Genomic DNA, 17,824 nt, shown 5'->3' with positions numbered 1-17,824 from the left:
GGAATACCATGGCCTGCAGGAAAATAATTCAAGTGCTGAAGGTGGGATTAGGATGGGTAGTCCTTTTTCAACTAGCATAGGCAAAGTGGACTGAATGGTCTCCTTTGTAAACTCTCTCCGATTCCATATGGAACATGATTTAGTTGGATATATCTCTGTCTTTCAGCCTTGTGATCAATCTTGTGAATCTCTGCTGTACCAGGACCAGCAATCTTTCATTAGATATTGTTGTGTATTGAATATTTTGGAAATATTTGAGTAATATTATAAATATATTGTTTGATTAAGCATTCTTCATTTAAATAATTCATTATGGGTTATATGTAAAAGTACATGAATGGTATACGTCATCACACCACCACATCATAAGTGTACACCTCACTAAAAGTAAAAACAAACCTAAGAGTCAACATGTTTATGCCGGTCTCCTATGTTTTTCTTTTGATTAATTTCTGGAATTATAGAACGTAACAGTAGTAACAAGGACACTTTAAATAAACCCAAGACGACAGCCTAACCTGTTGAAGCACAGCGAGACATTCAAGTTTTTTTAAAAAAGCGCAACACGTGTGTTTCTTCTCAAGGACAAGAGAAAGACAGTAGAGTTTTTTTTAAAAAAGGTAGAAAACGGACAAAATTCATGGGTTCATAAACAGTGAGGACTAAGTGATAACAGTCATAAATTTTAAAAAACCAAAAACGGCTGGCTGCATCAGAAAGATAGACACATTCAATTCTACATGAGATAAGTGGATATTGTGTACTGTTTGAATTGAAGCAAGTGAAATAGCCAATGAAAAGCGAGTGCCAGTTTTGCTGAGTGCATTGGGTTTAAATGCATACAGTTCGCTGAGGCAATTTACTGCTCCAAACAACCAAATGAGCCTTGCAGATATTTCTGGAGTTTAGAACGTAACAGTAGTGATGAAACAAACATGTTGCGCTTTTTTTAAAACTTGAATGTCTCGCTGCGCTTCAACAGGTTAGGCTGTCTTCTTGGATTTATTTAAATGTTCTTCTATGCAAGAACACTTAGAACCGAAACCATTGTTGATTGCAGAACACTTTATGTTTCATAAGCAGAATCAAAAGGTAGGGGCATGTATCCATTTCAGTGTACGTGGCTGGATTGAAGAGATTGTTTGAGCATTGTCAGTTCAGTGATGGGCTTAATGCACTGGGAGATTTTCAGTTTGTGGAATCTTAGAAGAAAGTATTCAAAATGGTTCCTATATGAAGCACATCTCATTTAAAAGAGCAGTTGAAAATGCTGTATCAAAAGAAATGGGAGCAATTGAGTTGCAGTCAGGAATGAAAGTGAACATGAACAAAACTTCAACGCCTAAACAGAAGCCGGCCTGGCCAAATAAATTGTGATGCTGTTGTGGCAGGGGTTCACATACACCAGACTAATGCTGGTTTAAAGACAAAACTTGCAGAAAATGCAACAAAATAGGACACATGTACAAAGAGCATGTTGGGCAGACAGAAATAAATGAACTGCACAGGGAAGAGATAAAGATAAAAAGTCAAGTTGCAGTTTCAGAAAGAGCACTAATCTGCATGCTGTCAATGAAAAATCTGATAAAGATGAGTGTGACACAGGACTGAGCAGCCTTGAGATTTACAATATGAAAACTAACAAGAGACCAGCAATATGGCTTACACCAGAAGTGAATGGCAAATTAATTAAAATGGAATTGGACACCGGCTCAGCTGCTTCAGTCATTCCAAAAGATGAGTTAGAATGGCATTTCAAAGATACTGAACTAAAGCCTGCAGAATTAAGAACTTATTCTGGAGAAACTCCTGTGGTGAATGACATTTGTAACAGTGAAATACAACAACCAACAAGCCACATTAGGCTTGTGTGTAGCAAAGACAGGAGGAAGCTTTGTGGGAAGGTGACTGGCTGAGAGAACTACAACTTGATTGGAGATCCATCCACCATTTGCATGCCACATCTCCTGCAAAAGAGTTAATTGAAAGCTACTGGATGTTGCCACAGCAATGTTCAAGGATGGCATTGGAAAATGCAAACATAACAGGGTAAAATAGTGTTAAATGAAAATGCCACAAACAAGTTTTACTAAAGCTGCCCGGCTCCTTATGCCATCATGATACAATAGCCAGTGAGCTAGATCACATGGAGGCTGAAGGAATTCTTTCCAAGGTTCAGTGGAGCCCATGGGCAATGCCAATGATCCCAGTAGGCAACAAGGACGGGTCTGTCAGGATCTGAGGTGATTTTAAGGTCTCCAACCACGCAGTACTGAAAGTGATGTAGATCAATTCCTTCTGTCCAGAATAGAAGATATCTTTGCAAACCTTTCTGGAGGGAAACACTTCAGCAAAGTGATCTTAACTGAAGCCTACCTAAAGATTGAGATGGAAGAAGAGTTCAAGCTGTGTCTCACAATAAACACTCACAAAGGGTTTTATCGCTATTATAGGCTTATTGTTGGACTAGCAGCTGCATCTGTACTCTGGCAGAGAGCTATGGACCAGGTGCAACAAGACTGCCCAAGTACTCAGTGTTACCCGGATAATATCATCGTTACCATTAAGGATGGTATGGAACCTCTCCAGAATCTCAACCCATCAGCTCTGCTGTTCTTGGCTCGTCCTTTTTGTTCACGCTTGGATCTCCTGAAACCCAATCTCAGGAGGAATCAGAATGAGAATCAGGTTTATTATCACCAGCATGTGAAGTCAAATTTGTTAACTTGCAGCAGCAGTTCAATGCAATAAAAAAATAAATAAATAAAATAAAAATAATAATAATAAGTAGGTCAATTACAGTATATGCATATTGAATAGATTTTAAATTGTGAAGAAACAGAGATAATATATATTTTTAAAAGTGAGGTAGTGTCCAAGGATTCAATGTCCATTTAGGAATCGGATGGCAGAGGGGAAGAAGCTGTTCCTGAATCGCTGAGTGTGTGCCTTCAGGTTTCTGTAACTCCTACCTGATGGTAACAGTGAGAAAAGGGCATGCCCTGGGTGCTGGAGGTCCTTAATAATGGACGCTGCCTTTCTGAGACACTGCTCCTTGAAGATGTCCTGGGTACTTTGTAGGCTAGTACCCAAGATGGAGCCGACTAAATTTACAACCATTTGCAGCTTCTTTTGGTCCTGTGCAGTAGCCCCTCATACCAGACCGTGATGCAGCCTGTCACAATGCTCTCCATGGTACATCTATAGAAATTTTTGAGTGTATTTGTTGACATACCAAATCTCTTCAAATTCCTAATGAAGTATAGTTGCAGTACAGGATATACTGTATGTATATAAGTTGAGATGCATTCTATAATGAGTTGGAATTTATAGCTAAGCAGAAGGAGTGTTATGTTTTTAATATTTGAGTAATATTATAAATTTATTGTTTGATTAAGCATTCTTTGTTTAAATAATTCATTAAAGGTTATATGTAAAAGTACATGAATAGCTCCCTGTGGTTGTTCATTCCCTGGAAAACCACGCTCAAGGCTTTGAAAGTTCAAATTTAGGGAAAGCAGGTTAATGGAGAGCATGTAGGGATTATAAACAAGATAAAATCTGTAGATGCACATTTCAGGCCAAGATAGGGTGTTGTGTGTGTTGCTTGGGTGTTAAGGGAAGTGTTTAGGAATTTGGGAATTGTTTTAGGAATACATTTTTTAATTATGAAAGCATGAGAATTATTTTTAATTCATTTAGCCTATTAGTGAATAGCCTGTAGTTTGCCAATCCAATATCTTTCTGCCCTTTGGCCAGTTTATATTTGTTTGAAGTCCTAGGATTATCAAAAACTAAACGTACACTGCAGCAGTCAATGGCAAGGTTAACAATTTACTGAGTTTGCTGCCCATTTGTGTTCAGTTTTACTCTGTAGGGTCAAGCCAGCAGTACAGCTTTGCCATCGGGTGCAGATCTCCAACATGTTCTTGCAGCATTTTATTTTCCTAAGTCTCTCGGCTCTCTCAAGGCTGCTTCCACGTTAGTTTTTAGAGCTTAATTTCACTTTTAAATTTTCACACTGCCTTGAAATTTGTGAATTCAAATTCTAGCATTGTTTTGCAAAAGGGCAGTGATGTGATTATGATAATGTCCATTCACCCTAGTTTAGCTCATTGCTTAAAGAGAGGACACTTAAAAAGCAAATAACTGCAGGTGCTGGAAATCTGAAACGAAGAGAGAAAATGCAGGAAATACCTGCAGGTCAGGCAGCGTCTGTGGAGCTTTTTAAAATTAGCATAGAGTGAAACAGACACCTCTTTTACCCTTATTAGGGAGAGAGCCTGTGGTATGTCGAAACTGGGTGAACAAGTAGTCTTTGGGGTACTGCAAGTCTGTGTCTTTGCTGATGCTTTGCTGCATGCTTTAGTGCTCGGTGGAGGCACCGATACTTTTTTTGGTGGTGGGGGAGGGGGATCATTGCTTTGCTACTGCTTACGCGTGGGAGAGGGGAGCTGGGGTGGGGGCTTTGGGGTTCTAATGTTTAACTGTCATTCATTCTTTGGGGCACTCCTCTGTTTTCGTGGATGGTTGCGAAGAAAAAGAATTTCAGGATATACATTGTATACATTTCTCTGACGGTAAATGTACCTTTGAAACATTTGAAACAAGATCAGAAAGCACAGCATCATTCATAGGGTTTTTTTGTGAGGAGGGCAATCTGAGTTTAAAGCAAGATTGAAAAGTATTCACATCCTGGAAAGTCATCTCACCGCTCAAAGGTTCAAAGCACATTTATTTATTATAAAAATATGTATGCAGTACACATCCCAGAGACTCGTCTTCTCTCAGCCTGCCAGGAAACAAAGAAAGAAAAGCCATGGGACCCATTCAAAGGAAAAAAAATAAAACTCCTTCGCACAAAATTGCGCAAACTGCAAAAAAAAACACAAGCTAAAAACAAAGAAAATAAAACACCAAACCACAAGTCATCCAACCAGAGCAGGCATATTCAGTTCACACGAGGAATGCCGAGAGATGCTGCCTGGCCTGCTGCGTTCACCAGCAACTTTGATGTTCAGTTCAGCTCAGTTTAGTTCAATCTAGCTCTACCTCGTTCATTAACTTTAGGCTGCAGAGTAGTCTGTCCCAATCAAAATGACACAAAATACCAACAGAAAGGTGTGACCAGAAACACATAATAACATGAACTACAGAGTCAAATCCACAAACTGCATCAATTAAACACATCTCCCCAACTTGGTTCTATGTCCCTTGACATCCAACAAATATCCGTCAATCTCAGACCTGAAATCACCCTCAGTGGTATAGGCAGGTAATGGATCTTGTAGGTGGCATGCTAAGGAACCAGAGAGCACCGGTGGTGGAGAAAATGAAACTGAGGGTGTGGATGGAAGGCTTTTTTTGGCAGGCTGCATCATCCTGAATGGTCTTGAGCTTCTAGCTGAAGTGTCAGGTAGTGAGTCATAAAGGTATCCTGCAGTTAGTGATACACTTCCTGTTATTCCAAAGACTTTCCACCATCTCCAGACACAGTGATTGCTTGGATAGATGCAGCTTCCAGTAACACTCAAGCAGCTCAACCTCTCCCTTTGTCTTCTGGCTCCCTCCCTCCCTAATAGTCTCTCATCTCCCAGGTCTTGGAAGAGGAAGAAGAGCAAAGTTTGCTTGGTGTGACTGCAAAGCAGTCTAGATTGGGTAGTGGGAGAAGAGTCAGGGTGAGCAGTAGGCACGCGAGAGGGCTGGTGTGAGCCAAGAGTTGGGGAATTGGTGGGGTCAACATGGTCAGGAGGTTCGGTGGGGATCAATGTTCGGTGGGCAAAGGAGCTTGGAGGAAGTGAGGGAAATGGAGGGAAGGGAGGTCTATTGTGAGCACAATGGAAGAATGATGTGAATTCAGTATGTCATGAGGGTAAGGGTGAACAAGGGAGAGGGGAAAGAGGGTGATGACAGGAGAGTGAGGAGAAAGAGAGAAGCGAAAGAAGCATGGGTAGGCAGAAATGGAGGGTGGAAAACTGTGTAGCATTTCATTTCTTTTCAGGAATGCCCCCGATGAACATTTAATTCATTAATAGACTTGTGCAGTGGACAGCCTCCAGCCTCACTGCATGTTAGTCAGTCTAACATAAATTCAGAACACTAATAGATTTCCTGTTTTTTCTCTTTCAAATACTATACTGCATGTCAAATTATGACCATGATAAAATAAGTGCACAAGCACAATTAAGCTGGCTTTTTATTCAATCTAATACTGTATATCCTCTTCCTCACTGCTTCCTGGATGGAATGCTGAAAACCATTTTGAATACACATCAGAAAGTCTCTACATGTTCAGCATGAGTAATTTCCCTTATTCCACAGCTATCAAAATTAAAATCCCCAATTAAAGTCACTCTGCCTTTTTTGCACACATGCCTAGACTTTGCATTTATGTATTCTACTATTTAAACAATATATACTGCACCATTTCTTGAAAAGTGCACTCCCTAAAAATGCACATATCATGCATATTAATGCCATACAAGGAACTATTCATCCTAGTACATCCAATAGGTAAATGTGCAAGTATGATTTCTTCCTTCCTGTTATAACCATCTCCCAGTTGACTTCCTACCATCCTCTGAATTTCACATAAATGTCGTCCTTTCTTTTCCTTATCCCAACTTTGTCGCCACAGTGATCAAATAGATTTTTTAAATTATGACTTTCACCTCCCCTTTATGCAAAGGAACCACTCACTTACATCCTTAATTTTAAGTGATTGATCGGTTAGATTGTCTGCCATCTCATTTCCTTCAACCCCAACATGAGGAAGGACCCATAAGAAATGGACCCTGCGGCCTCAACAGATGGTGTCCAATCTCAGAAAGAATGTGAAAACTAAGAACATAATCAGGGCGTACCTCTTTGACCCATTTCAACATGACAGCAACCATCTCAGACGTGAGTACTGTTAGCAACATCGAATCAAGCGTAAAAATGACTTAGCTTGTCTGGCAGAGAGGCAGCGACGTTGGAAACTCCACTGTGTTTAGCTTTCAAGTCTGCAATGGTGTGCAGACCTTGCCATAAGCTGCGCATGTTGTTGGTGGAAAGTGGTGTCTGGATCTTGTCCCTGTATTATTGTTTCGCTGCCTTGATGACTTTGCACAGATCGTAGCTGCGTTTCTTGAGCTCCTGCTAACTACCAGCGATGTAAGCTCTGTGTCGCCTGGTAAGTGCTGCTCGCACGGAAGTGTTGATCCAGGGTTTCTGGTTTGGATAGACCCTGACCAACTTCTGAGTGGACAACATCACTGATGCACTTCCAGATGAAACTTGTGACCCAATCCATGAACTCGGCGAGATCCTCATCATGGAAGGCATCCCATCAAAGAAGTCCTGTAGCATGGAGGCTGATTGGTCGGACCAAAAGTGGACGGTTGTAACTATGGCCGCCTCTGGTTTCAACTTCTGCCTGTACTTTGGAAGCAGCAAGATGGAGGAGTGATCCGATTTTCCAAATGGGGGTGAAGGAGTGCTTTTGAAAGAGTCGCGGAAGGGAAAGTAGCAGCGGTTGAGTATGCTATCTCCCCGTGTGCTCACCTAGATGAGTTGACAAAACTTCGGAGAGACCTTAGTCAGCTGATGCGACCTGCAGCTTGGTCATCTCTGAGGCCGAAGTACACAGGAGTTACCAACAAGTGGACAGTCACAAGGCTGTAGGACCAGATGGCATCCTGGGGCGGGTACTCAGGATGTACGTGGCACAACTGGCAGGCGTGTTTACAGACATTTTTAATCTCTCCCTCTCCCAGTGTAGAGTGCCTTCCTGCTTCAAAACATCCACCATTGATCCTGTATCTAAAAAGACCAAGGTAACGTGTCTGAACAACTGGCGTCCTGTCGCATTCACCCCAATAATAAGCATGAGAAGCTTGTCAAGGACTACATCTGCAGCATGCTACCACCTACACTGGACCCCCTACAACCGATTGACAGATGACACAATAGCCACAGCTCTATACACTGTCCTTACACAGCTGGAGAAGAAGGATGCTTATGTGAGAATGCTGTTCTTGGACTACAGTTCAGCATTCAACACCATAATTCCCTCCAGGCTCGACAAGAAGCTCAGAAACCTTGGCCTTCACCCTGCCTTGTGTAGCTGGATCCTGGATTTCCTGTCAGATCGCCGGCAGGTGGTATGAGTGGGCTCCCTCAACTCTGTCCCTCAATACATGTGCCCCTCAGTGCTGTGTACTAAGCCCCCTCCTTTACTCTCTGTATACCCATGACTGCGTCACCACCCACAGCTCCAATCTAGTAATTAGATTTGCTGACGACACTACACTGATTGACCTAATCTCAAATAATAATGAGGCAGCCTACAGAGAAGTCATCACATGACATAGTGGTGTCAAGAAAACAACCTCTCCCTCAATGTCACTAAAACAAAGGAGCTGGTTGTAGACTACAGGAGGAATGGAGACAGGCTAGCCCCTATTGACATCAATGGATCTGGGGTTGACAGGGTGAACAGCTTTAAGCTCCTCAACACACATGTCCCTGAGGATCTCACGTGGTCTGTACATACCAGCTGTATGGTGAAAAAGGCACAACAGCACCTCTTTCACCTCAGTCAGTTGTGGAAGTTTGATATGGGCCCCCAAATCCTAAGAACTTTCTACAGGGGCACGATGGAGAGCATTCTGACTGGCTGCATCACTGCCTGATGTGGGAACTGTACTTTCCTCAATCGCAGGACTCTGCAGAGAGTGGTGCGGACAGCCCAGCGCATCTGTAGATGTGAACTTCCCACTATTCAGGACATTTACAAAGACAGGTGTGTAAAAAGGGCCCAAAGGATCATTGGGGACCCGAGTCACCCCAACCACAAACTGTTCCAGCTGCTACCATCCGGGAAATGGTACAGCAGCATAAAAGCCAGGACCAACAGGCTCCGGGACAGCTTCTTCCACCAGGCCATCAGACTGATTAATTCATGCTGACACAACTGTATTTCTATGTTATATCGACTATCCTGTTGTACATATTATTTATTATAAATTACTATAAATTGCACATTTAGACTGAAATGTAACGTAAAGATTTTTACTCCTCGTGTATATGAAGGATGTAAGTAATAAAGTCAATTCAATTCAATAATCTTTTCTCAATAGTCACCTGAAATTTTGGGACATAAGCAGAAACATCTGAACAACCTGCCACTGGATCTTTTGAACCATCTGTGTAGATACATAAGAAACCATTATGTCTGCCTTGCATATGTCGCTAGAGTATCTGTACCACTGATATACAATCAACCTTCATCTTGGTCTTTTCTTGAAGGCTTAAATCAACCACTGGCAAAAGGAAAACCCAGAAAGGGGTAGATGGGACCATATTCCACATTAAACAACCCAAGATTTGGAACCATTCATTTCTCATACCAAAAACTGAAGACCTTACAATTGAAGTGTTCTCAACACTCTACTAATGTTGGCAATACTGGATGAAATTTTATGTCCTCTTATGTTAACCCAATAAACCATTGCTGCTGGTAATCTGCATAGATATAAATGTAATTCAACTATTTCTACCAGTAATGTTGAAAATGGGGAGGATTTAATAGCACCACAACATAACCTCAATGCTTGAGCTTTAACTTTATCTATGGGCTCTAAGACCAGTGGTGAGGCTGACATATAATCAAATACACATCTGATTTATGTGACCTCCTACTCGCACCCCAATGTAGCCAAGGTCCTTGAGGCAGTTATGATTCTAAAAAAAGCAACCAATATGCTAGCTTCCAGCCAACTTCCCTTCATTGATTTAAATGCTACTGACAACTTAACAGCAATAATCAGTAACAAACTCAACCTGCAGGCTTTATTTCCCACACCTGTTTACACACACCTGGGTTTCCATCTAGTAAATGACATTCAAAATGCTGCCAACAACAGGAATTCTGCAGATGCTGGAAATTCAAGCAACACACATAAAAGTTGCTGGTGAACGCAGCAGGCCAGGCAGCATCTCTAGGAAGAGGTGCAGTCGATGTTTCAGGCCGAGTCACCAGCAACTTTTATGTGTGTTGCTTCAAAATGCTGCCGCCACTTTAAAGTGATTCTACTGGACCCCTGTCCACAACTAATCCACCTAACCACCTCAGGAGTACTGCATCGGCAAGTTGGCGGCGCTGGGGGTCTACCGTCTGTGTGAGATGATGTCACTTTGAGAGACTCTGAGACTTTTACTGTGCCATGGTCTGTTCTTATCAAATTACATTATTCCTTGGCACTGTTGTAACTATATGTTATAATTACGTGGTTTTTGTTAGTTTTTTTAAGTCGGTTTGTCATGTGTTTTCGTGATATCATTCTGGAAAAATATTTTTATCATTTCTTAATGCATGCATTACTAAATGACAATAAAAGGGGACTTCATGTCCTCATAATCATCATCATAATGATGTAAACTATAGCTGTAACTCACAGACGGGGAGTGGCAAGGCCATGATGTGCCAGAGTGCAGGGATTGAGCCAAAGAACTGTGCTTCATATCTGACTCATCAAAGTTACTCCAACCATAGCTGGAATTTAGCCAGAATTTGATCAGCTCGAATGTTACTACATGGCGGGCATGCCTGAGATGTCCTACTCTTGTTCCGAATGTTTTCATTCATGTGTACAAATCTTTCTGTTTTCTTTTATGCTGTAATTAAATGTTTGTAATTAGTTACTGGCAGTTTTGTGTTTTGAAATCAGCATTTTCTATTTTTCATTATTTAAATCCCCCCCCCCCCAACTATTTCTAACTATCTCTGCTCATTAGGAGACACAGAAAAGATGTTTCACCACAAGCTATCCGATGGATATCAAGGTGCTGCATTAGGCCTGGTCTTACTCTCAGCAGATTGTGGTCTCATCAACACTCATGGCCACCACTTCTCCTGGAACGCATTGAGGTAGCAATATAGAAACCTTGGGAGTCTTGCAGCCACAATAAATTTAGCTTATCTGTGCACAAGTGTGGTTTGTATCTCTGTATCAGGATCAGTCCAGTCAAACCCACTGGTCGCCAATAATCAGCACTGACTGTCAACACCATAAAAACACCAGGGTTTATTTCTAAATCTGTAGCATTGAATGGGAATGCATGTTTTAACAAAAGCAAGTACTGCAGATCCTGAAAATATAGAACAAGAGCAGAAAAGGCTGGAGATGCTGTGTTGAGGAAAGACGAGTTAATGCTTCACCAGAGTTTGGAAAAACAAGCAGAGAACGGTGGGAAGCAAAGTTTGGCAGGGAAGAGAATGAAATAACCAATGGAATAAGAGCACAATGTGAAATAGGGCAAGGTAGTGCCTTACTTAGACAATTCCTTCTCTTCCACAGACGCTGCTCAACCTGCTGAGTTCTTCTAGCAGATTACTTGTTGCTGTTCAAATAGGGCAAAGGTTTGGAGTTGTAAACTCAGATCATTTGTCCACAATTACCAGAGTAAAATGGAGGAAGTTCTGGAGATCTTAAATAAAAACAGAAATGCTGCAAGAAGAAGTGGTGTTCCTCAAACTCACGTAGAACACAATACAACAATGTAGGAAGCAACGACAGATTTCTGAAAGTTTGCGGAACTAACTCTCATGGCTATCTTGATGACATTTCTTCCTTCCTTGTTTCTTCTCAGACTCCATTCCACTACTCAATTCTCCTTCACACTACTGCTTTCAATGTCTTCCTTTCTCAACTGTGCACTCCATCTACCACAGATGACAGAACCCTCAACCGTGACTGCTCCAATTTCCACACTTTTGTACTCAACATTTCTAAAATAAGGATCGGATTTCCTTGCCTTCACTTCCTATCCCACCAGCCTTTACATCCAAATAGCCGTCACACCCTGCCCTCATCCTCCACAGCTTCCTGTACCTCATGGGATGCTATCACCAAGCGGATATTTCCTCCTTTACTGAAAATCCCAAGGGTCTAACTTCACAAGGTCTAACTTCATTCTTCCTTGTCCACTAATACTTGCTTCCCTTCTCGAAGTACTCTCTATGCAAATGCCCTTCCAACCCTTCACTCCCCACCATCCACTCTTTCCACGTGAAGCAGCAACTTGCCTCTAATTTTTAAACTGGTGTCAACTCCTTGTCCCAGTACCTTCTGCTGATAGAGAATAGCTCACAGATGCTATAATTGTGGGTACACTCACACCTCAAGTTTGTTTCAGTCCCATGTCAATACTAATGCTGTGGAGAGGAAGAGCTGGATTGCATGCAGCTGAAGCAGAATGCGTATCAAATCTCCAGCTCCTCGATCACACATACACCACAATGCCTTCGCTGGTTCCTGAAAATATCACACAATGACACTGCTATTGTTTAAATGTACAAGTGGGCATTAGTGCCATACTCTCTCCCTGCTCAAGGAAACATTTTATTTGCCATTCAACCTTGCTATGGAGTGCATCACTTTGTTTCATTGAATCCAATACCTTTCAAAGAATTACTGTGGGAAACACAACTGGGATTCTGAAGGAAGAAGTAACACAACAATTTTGTCTCTGTTCAAACTAAACCTTGTGAACTTTGTCAGCAACAGATTATTCATCTCCTTAACTGCCACACCTAATAATAGCAGTTTTTATATTTTCAACCAATTTCACCTCAGCCATTTTCTTTTGGGGACAGGAGAGAAAGGAGATAGGATTGGAGGAAATTCAAATGTCAAATTGGAGGAGTTTCAAATTTTGTGTGAGGAAATGTTCCCTGACAGCACCACTGGATGGCACAATTTCACTGTTAAGATTTGCAGTTTGTTGTGAACTAAATCACCATGGGAAATATTTCCACTCTTTTGCATTGGTCATTTCTAATACCTCTATTATCTCTGCTCCTAATCTTCTGAAATATGAATATTAAGAAAAGCACTGATAGAGTGGATTGCCAGAGACTTTTTTCCAGGGTGGAAGTGGCTAATACAAGGGGCATAATTTTAAGGCGATTGGAGGAAATTATAGGGCGGCAATTAAGTTCTTTATACAAAGAATGGTGAGTGCCTGAAACGTCCTGCCAAGAGTGGTGATAGAGGCAGATGCTAGGTAGGCACGTGGATGATAGAAAAATGGAGGGCCATGTTGGAGGGAAGGATCAGATTGATCTTAGGGTGGGGTTGAAAAGTCTGCACAACATCATGGGCTGAAGGGCCTATACTCCGCTGTAATGTTTTACAGTATGTTCTATATTCAATGTAACAGGTTGTATCACGATTTGGACATGCAATGTACCCTCAACAGCCAACCAGAGTGCACATCTCTTATAGAAAATCATAGTTAAGCTTATCAAGTTGAGCATACTGCCCTTTCCTATTTTAATATTTAAAAAAGGTAAATTCACTGATTACCTGAGCCATCAGTTGTTGGCCAAGGCCGACAGAGGCTAGAGTGCAAGACTGCAGAAAGGTACAGATTCAAGTGATTACAGAATAACTAAATGGCACATACTCCAATCTTAAATATATAATCCCGTCCCTCAGCATTTCTTGATTCCTCTGAGGCATCTCCCTTGTGATTATGCTTTTATCCCCTTTCGTGTTGCTTGGTTTTCCTTGGGCTACAGTATTTCTAGGTGAGGGGGCAAACCTGCTTAGCGTGCTGTCTGACAGACAATTCATCCTGAGTTCTAAACCCTGTTTTGAACACTCCTCCACCTGATTTCTCCTACCTTTTAGGCTGTGAGAATCTGCAGCACTGTCGTACTCATTCTGCTGAGAGAAGTTAATATTCACACAGTCCATAAATATAAACCCATGGACCCTGTCTCTCAAAGTAAATACTTTATATCCCAAAGGTGTTACCTGGCTCTCTGACAGCTGCAGCAGTGACTCTGTCAAAGAGCATAGTGTACATTGAATTATACACTGCATTTCATTATTTCCCGAAGACACACTGTGGCATAGCTTGATGAATTCAGGCTGAACGACAAAGAAAGAGCTTCTCCTGTTTTCGGCGGCAGCTTGGATTCACCGATAGCAAAGTCTTCCTTTGCACAGAGCTCCTCTTCACCTCCCAACCACCAATACACAAGTTCGTGAGGCCGTGCTAGGAGCGCCCGATAACATCCCGGAACGTTCAGTTGCAGCGCGGGGATTCTAAATCTGCTCATCTCCAGCCCATCTTGCACCAAAGCTTCTTGGTACCATGAAGATAGTTTGTTGCAGGGATACCGGATGCTGTAGCCAGGCATGGGGAGAACAACCTTCAGTTAAAAAAAAATAAAACCAGATTAATTTCCACTGAAAGACAACCTCTTAATCTGAACTCTAACAATTGTTAGGATTGTATATCATACAATTTTTAAAATGTGTTTTTCTGTATCAGTCAATGATGACCCTAAGTATTTCACACTCAATACATTATCTGTAAAGTCTAATACAAACACAAATCAGGATATTGTTCAGCAACTATAGCTCAGCATCCAACACCATCATTCCCACAATCATGATTGAGAAGCTACAGAACCTGGGCCTCTGTACCTCCATCTGCAATTGGATCCTCGGCTTCCTATCCGGAAGACCATAATCTGTGCAGATTGGTGATAACATCTCCTCCTCATTGACGATCAACACTGGCACACCTCAGGGGTGTGTGCTTAGCCCACTGCTCTACTCTCTCTATACTCATGACTGTGTGGCTAGGCATAGCCCAAACACCATTTGTAAATTTGCTGATGATACAACTGTTGTTGGTAGAATCTCAGGTGGTGACGAAAGGGCGTACAGGAGTGAGATATGCCAACTAGTGGAGTGGTGTCGCAGCAACAACCTTGCACTCAAGGTCAGTAAGATAAAAGAACTGATTGTGGACTTCAGGAAGGGTAAGATGAAGGAACACATACCAATCCTCATAGAGGGATCAGAAGTGGAGAGAGTGAGCAGCTTCAAGTTCCTGGGTGTCAAGATCTCTGAGGACCTAACCTGCTCCAATCGATGCAGCTATAAAGAAGGCAAGGCAGCAACTATACTTCATTAGGAGTTTGAAGAGATTTGGTCTGTCAACAAAAACATTGAAAAAATTCTATAGATGTACCATGGAGAGCATTCTGACAGGCTGCATCACCGTCTGATATGGGGGGGGTTACCGCACAGGACCGAAAGAAGCTGCAGAGTGTCGGAAATTTAGTCAGCTCAGTCTTGGGTACTAGTCTACAAAGTCTTCAAGGAGCCATGTTTCAGAAAGGCAGCGTCCATTATTAAGGACCACCCAGCACCCGGGGCATGCCCTTTTCTCACTGTTAGCATCAGGTAGGAGGTACAGAAGCCTGAAGGCACACACTCAGCGATTCAGAAACAGCTTCTTCTCTCTGCCATTCGATTCCTAAATGGCACAGAACCTGTGAACACTACCTCATTTTTTCAACATATATTATTTGTTCTTGCACGATTTTTAATCTCCAATATACATATACTGTAATTGATTTACTTATTTATATATTTTTCCTTCTATATTATGTATTGCATTGAACTGCTGCTGCTAAGTTAACAAATTTCACAACACATGCCAGTGACAATAAACCCGATTCTGATTCTGTCTACTGTCTATATTGTAGGCACGCCCAACCTGTTTAAGTATTACGAAGCTGCGAATGATTTCATAGGTAGTGTCTGCCTATTCAAGTATCTCTCACTGAATGTGGTTCCCCATGTTAACAATCAGCTCATTTGCCTGATCAACTAACATAACATCAGTTATCCCAGCTAGGAATTATTGTTGACAGAACATTGATGAATGCTAGTAATTTCTTTGAGTAGATCTGTAGCATTTTTTAGTCTGCCTGAAGGTGCAGAAATGGTTTGAATACCTGAACTAAATTAGGCGCACAGATGCAGAAATTAGCTTGAGCTTACAACTTACAACTGTCCAGTTTAAATGGGAGACTGAATCAAGTTATACCAAAAATAGTTTTAGAATTTCAGAAGAATGCTACCTTGACTCAGCGATTACAATTCTGAAAATCCAAAATAAGGCACCTTATTTACTTTTCCATTTTCCGAACACCAATTCTTTCAATAATGATCAATATTGTGTATTACTTCCACATAAAACTGTGAAGGCCACAGGAATACATGTGTAGTGTTCTCCAAAATGCCCTCCAGTGATGGAGATATAGGCTTAAGATAAAAGACTTACCTGGTCAATGGAGTAAGTGCTTGATTCCACATCTTTGGCTGTCACCACATGCACCTACAGGTGGGAAATAATTCAAATGTAGGTTACTTTTCCAAAGATATCTGTTGAAAATTTACAGTAACAATGGACACTTTTTCTTAAAATAATCAACTTAGTGAAACTTAATTTTCCCTCTTACTGGAGGAGATAATATTGATTGAACGTTACCTGGCAACATTGGGGCTGAGAAAATTTAAATCAAACCCATTAAAAAATTATTCCTGTTTCTGATACCTTTGCCACGGAAGACATCATCTCTGCATTTATACTAGCAAGCTCCGCAAAAATTTTGCATATTTCAATAAGATCATCTCTCTTTCTTCTAAACTCAACTGAACACAGGCCCAATATTATGAGGTATCACAGATGTCAACAGATATGAAACCAAAGTTTCAGTCATCATGTTTTCCATTCCAACGAGACATTGATGTTAGAATGAGCCACTATTGCAGAAAGCCACAGCTTAGGCTAAAATGACCACTTTTACTACAGAAGCAATCATCTAATTTTGTTTAAAATAAATGAGAAATAAAGAAAAATGAGAATTATTATTTTTTCAAGCTCTTGGCAGAGAGAACCTTCCTTCTGGCCAGTGTGAGAATTGCAGCCTCTAATGGATTCACACCAGGGAATAAACTTGTAAAGGAAGTGTATTCACAGTACAAACTGAAAGGGAATTGGGTCTGGTGAATAGCAATATATATTGTTCATAAAAAGCTAAGTATCCTTTTGCTCATTCAACAGTGGAAAGAAGTGGATGCTTGGCCATTCATAAAGGATTCTTGATTTCTTCGGCAGTACATCCATGATGGTCTTATAATCTTATGGTCACAAGGCAGTACAACAAATTACATGAAAAATTCAAAAACGAGCACAACACTATTTTTTAAATAGTCAAATTAACTTACATGGTTATTTTGAGATGAGTCATCTTGCTCCAGTCTATCACAGCTGACCAGGTCCCCCTCCACAACATTCATGCCATAGGTTTTCAAGCGGAAGGATGCAGCTTCGTTCCAGATCTTACTGCAATACGAGTGGATGTACAAGATGCGCATGTTGTGTGGCAAACTTAGCCAAGCCCGCGTACAGCCTTCGTGACCATTGCCATAGCGATTCAATGCACGCAGCACCAGTCGCTCTCTTGTTTTGTACTTGGGCATCAGGGCAAGAGTTGCTTTGGCATCCTCTGAAGAAAAGAAAACACTACAGATTCACTGACTCTACAGTGCCCGAAGGGAAGGAGCAGATTCTAGTGGTCGTTAAACCTTTATGCAGGAAACCTCTCCCATTCTTGGAGAACTCGCGCGGCTGAATGCCTCTTGCTGCAGAGATTATATTTTGCTTCAAATTAACAGTCAGCAATGAATAAAAGCCTTTTTATCCAGACATCCCAAAGCACTATATAGACAATGAAGATTAATAATTCTTAAAGCAAGGCATATGGCATCAATCTTCCCCTAACCATTACTATAGAACCCACAGATAATCTATTTAATGACATAATTGAAGTGATTAATTTGGGTGAGGACAATGCGGAGAATTTCCCTGCTGTTTCCCAAAACAAGGCCAAGGAACTACATTTCCCCAAGGGGACAAACGGGGCCTTGGTTTAATCTTAAAACATAAGAAAATCTGCAGCTGCTGG

General features: G+C 41.3%; 1 protein-coding gene across 2 annotated transcripts in view; it reads right to left on the bottom strand.

Annotated features, from left to right (window-relative positions):
- Positions 1-4,106: 4,106 nt before the first annotated feature.
- Positions 4,107-17,824, bottom strand: part of pus7l (pseudouridine synthase 7 like) — a 56,672-nt gene continuing 42,954 nt past the window's right edge. For both annotated transcript variants that reach the window (XM_063058207.1, XM_063058208.1), the window contains 3 exons: positions 17,085-17,365; positions 16,138-16,191; positions 4,107-14,206 (listed from right to left, as the gene is read on the bottom strand). In XM_063058207.1, the coding sequence (XP_062914277.1) occupies positions 13,862-14,206; positions 16,138-16,191; positions 17,085-17,365 (680 nt within the window). In that variant the 3' untranslated portion in view covers positions 4,107-13,861. The remainder of the gene's footprint in view (positions 14,207-16,137; positions 16,192-17,084; positions 17,366-17,824) is intronic.

Source organism: Mobula hypostoma, chromosome 9 (assembly GCF_963921235.1).
Source record: "Mobula hypostoma chromosome 9, sMobHyp1.1, whole genome shotgun sequence".
NCBI classification, from domain to species: domain Eukaryota; kingdom Metazoa; phylum Chordata; class Chondrichthyes; order Myliobatiformes; family Myliobatidae; genus Mobula; species Mobula hypostoma.
The sequence above is the reverse complement of the archived record's forward strand: the minus strand, read 5'-3'. Positions and strand labels throughout refer to the sequence as shown.